A 3,750-nucleotide genomic window follows, 5' to 3' on the forward strand; every position below is an offset into this window, starting at 1 on the left:
TGTGATGGCATTCGAAAAGTTATGGTGTCAAGCACATCAAAGAACCCTGGAAGGAAGTATTTGAGGTGCCAATACTTGAAATGTGATAGCTTTCAATGGCTAGATGAAGCAATACCTCTCTTTCTGTCTGGAAAACATCATGTAAAACAACATTTAACAGTGGGATGCTATGGATGTGGTGATCCTGGTCATTGGAAGAAGTATTGCCCAATGAATAAGAAACCTTCAAACCAACCAAGTTCTTCTACCCAAACTCAGATTGTAATCAATACTACTTTAGAAGATTTTTGTAACACATTTAAGAATTGTAATGTAAGAAAGTCATGAATGAAATGTAAGAGATGTATCAAACACATTTAAGAATTGTAATGTAAGTAGTTTCATCATCCATTCAAACACTTCCAAAAGAAACAGAGTACTAAAGTTTCCTGTTTGGATATACCATATACCCATATAAACTAGACATAATACCATACTGTTTTGAAATAACATATACCCATATACCCAAAAAGCTAGACAAAATACTTTGATGTTCATACCATATGTACCATATGTACCATATGTACCATATACCATATACCCAAAAAAGCTAAACAAAATACTAAGATGTTCATACCCATTTGCATCACAAATTAAGAAGGTCAAATGTCAGACTTACTTTCCTTTTCTCTTTGGTACCAATTTGGATGGCTTAAACACTTGACTATGTGGTCTAGTTGGGCTCCTTCCAAAGAATGTCAAAGGTCCTCCACTGGTGCCTGCAGCCCTAACAGTAGGTTGTGAAGATGATGGTTGGGAAATTGGTGGTTGTGAAGACCCAGCTTGTGAAGATGATGGTTGGGAAATTGGTGGTTGTGAAGACCCAGCTTGTGAAGAAGGTAGTTGTGAAGCAGTTGGTTGTGAAGCAGTTGGTTGTGAAGTAGTTGCCTGTGGTGCTCTTGCTCCTGACTTTGGTGCTCTTGCTCCTGACTTTGGTGCTCTTGCTCCTGGCTTTGGTGCTCTTGCTCCTGACTTTGGTGCTCCCTTGCAGGTCCTGCTGTTGTGACCAAACCCCAAACATTTGCTGCACCTTTTCTTTGGTTTTGGCTGTGAAGGTCCTTCATCAGCATCTCTTCTCCTCTGTTTCTTTGGTCTCCCAGCAGGCCTTAGTATGATAGGGGGTAGAACCTCATATGCTGACTATGAAATGAGTAAAGTGAGTATGAAATGAATTCAAATATGAATATGAAATCAGTAAAGTGTCTTAAAGTGTTTCAAAGTGTTTCAAGTATGAAATCAGTAAAGTGTCTTAAAGTGTTTCAAAGTGTTTCAAGTATGAAATCAGTAAAGTGTCTCAAAGTGTCTCAAGTATGAAATCAGTAAAGTGTCTCAAAGTGTCTTAAAGTGTTTCAAAGTGTTTCAAGTATGAAATCAGTAAAGTGTCTCAAAGTGTCTCAAGTATGAAATCAGTAAAGTGTCTTAAAGTGTTTCAAAGTGTTTCAAGTATGAAATCAGTAAAGTGTCTCAAAGTGTCTCAAGTATGAAATCAGTAAAGTGTCTCAAAGTGTCTCAAGTATGAAATCAGTAAAGTGTCTCAAAGTGTATGAAATGAATTCTCTGAGTTAAAATGAATATGAAATGGATAAAGTTAGTATACTTACTTCCCCCCAATATTGCATTTGTTTCATGGGGGTGATAAATCCACTATAAGCCTCCAAATAAGTGCTTACTTTATGAAAAGGACTGCAAAACCTAGATAATACAACATTCATAACATTAGTATCTTAATGGCAAATAAGAGAGAAACAAACATAAACAAGATAGACTCACTCTGCCCATGGTATCCTTGTTTGCAAAATGATAGGAACAGCATGCATACAAGGGATGCCAGTTAAGTCCCATACACAACAAGAGCAACTCAAATTAGTCAAGTTAACTGTCCATCTATTTGGAGTATTCACTTCATACACATTGAATAGATAATCACTTGCTCCCTGAATCCTAAACTTATTCATACTCTTCTTAAAACCATCTATCACCCTTTGAGCTCTAGGAACAATACCATTTGGATCCCATGTTCTAGCTATCTTCCTTCTCTCATACAACAAGGACATCAACATCAGATGAAACTTGTCAATCATAGATGACAAGGGCAAATCTCTGAGATCTGTAATCCAACTGTTTAAGCTCTCTGAAAAATTGTTGGAAATATGCTCACATTTTGTTCTATGATCAAAGAAGGCCCTAGACCATGAACTAACATCAACTCTGTGCAACCATTGGTAAGCTTTTTGATCATCTTTCTTCATTGTATCAGCCCACTTTTGGTAGTCCTCTTTCTTATATGCCTTTGCTGCAGACCAAGCTAAATTCATGAGATGGTCACCACCAAATGTCTTCTTAAAGTTCTTGTACATGTGTCTAAAACAGAATCTATGTGGGTTGTTAGGAAATATCTGTGAAACAGCCTCTATTAAACCTTTTTGCCTATCAGAGATGAAAGTGATAAGATTTGGATGCATTTTGACATGGTCACCAATCTGCCTAAGGAATTCATACCAATTTTCAAAATTCTCTGAGTTACAAATGTAGATGGCAAGTGGATAAAGACCATTGTTCCCATCCAAAGCAGTTGCAGCCAAGCATACCCCACCATATTTCCCTTTCAAAAAACAACCATCCAATCCAATAACAGGTCTACAACCTTTGACAAAACCATCTAAAAAAGGTCTAAATGCAATACAACAATTCTTGAATCTGTGATCAATGTCATGCCTTGCACAAGTAGCCACACTACCAGGATTTGCAAGCAACAAGCTCATACACATAGCTGGTGCCATTTTATATCCATCTTCATAATTGCCATATATCCTCTCTAGAGCTATAGCTCTAGCTCTCCAAGCTGTCCAATAGCTAATGTTAACAACAAACTCCTTCCAAACAGCATCTATAATGTTCTTAGGATTAAAGTTCTTTCTCTGTTGTGCCCTAATAGTATCCTCTAACTCTTCTGCTACAAAACTACATCTTGCCATCTTGTTCTTCAATTTGGAGTTATGTTCACAAGTATGTGTGTTCTCAATTTGTTTCAAGACCACTGAGAAGTTATCTTTTGGACTTCTCCTAGCATAAAAGAACCAAGGACATCCAGTATCTGCATTAACACACTTAGCCCTCAACCTGTAATCCTCATTTTTTATGTACTTATACTCAAATCTATTGAGAACAACAAACCTTCTTAAGAACTTCCTTGCTTCAACTATATTTTCCCACTTCATGCCTTCAGTAATCACACCCCTTGGCAACTCAGACTTTTGATGTTCTAAAGACTCCTGTTCACTGTAAAGATTGGTGGATTCTTTGACAAAGTCACTGAACTCCCCAGATGGTGGTTCAACTACCTCAACATCAGAATCTGACCTATCCTGTTCACTGTCTTTGGTTGGGTCATACTCATCATCACTTGATGAGTTGTAGCTAAAGTACTCTTCTTCCACTAAAATATCATCTAACTCAATTGGTATTCCCTCAGTTTGAGGCTCTTGAGGGACTTGAGGTGCAGACATGACAACAGTAGGAAAAGTTTGAGAAAGAAGAATCTCAAACTCATTGTTGTTTTCATCCATAGGATCTATCCCATCAAGATTTGGAATATCATCTAACTCTTCATTAAAAGGATCATCAGACTCTGGACCATCCTCAGAAGCAATCTGTTTACCCTTCTTCTTTGGTGTCTTCAAGGGTGGAGTATGATCTAGGAACAATTGGGCC

The 3,750-nt window shown here is 37.6% G+C and overlaps 1 protein-coding gene across 1 annotated transcript; it reads right to left on the bottom strand.

Annotated features, from left to right (window-relative positions):
- Window positions 1-613: 613 nt before the first annotated feature.
- Window positions 614-3,403, bottom strand: LOC147540051 (uncharacterized). Its single transcript, XM_086643310.1, has 3 exons — window positions 1,810-3,403; window positions 1,641-1,731; window positions 614-1,179 (listed from the first exon to the last, which is right to left on the bottom strand). The coding sequence occupies exons 1-3, from the start codon at window positions 3,255-3,257 to the stop codon at window positions 655-657; spliced, it is 2,064 nt and encodes a 687-aa protein (XP_086499436.1). The 5' UTR covers window positions 3,258-3,403; the 3' UTR covers window positions 614-654.
- Window positions 3,404-3,750: the final 347 nt, after the last annotated feature.

Source organism: Eschscholzia californica, unplaced genomic scaffold, assembly GCF_041429995.1.
Source record: "Eschscholzia californica isolate CP2 unplaced genomic scaffold, dmEscCali1.0.p SCAF_5, whole genome shotgun sequence".
In the NCBI taxonomy this organism is placed as follows: domain Eukaryota; kingdom Viridiplantae; phylum Streptophyta; class Magnoliopsida; order Ranunculales; family Papaveraceae; genus Eschscholzia; species Eschscholzia californica.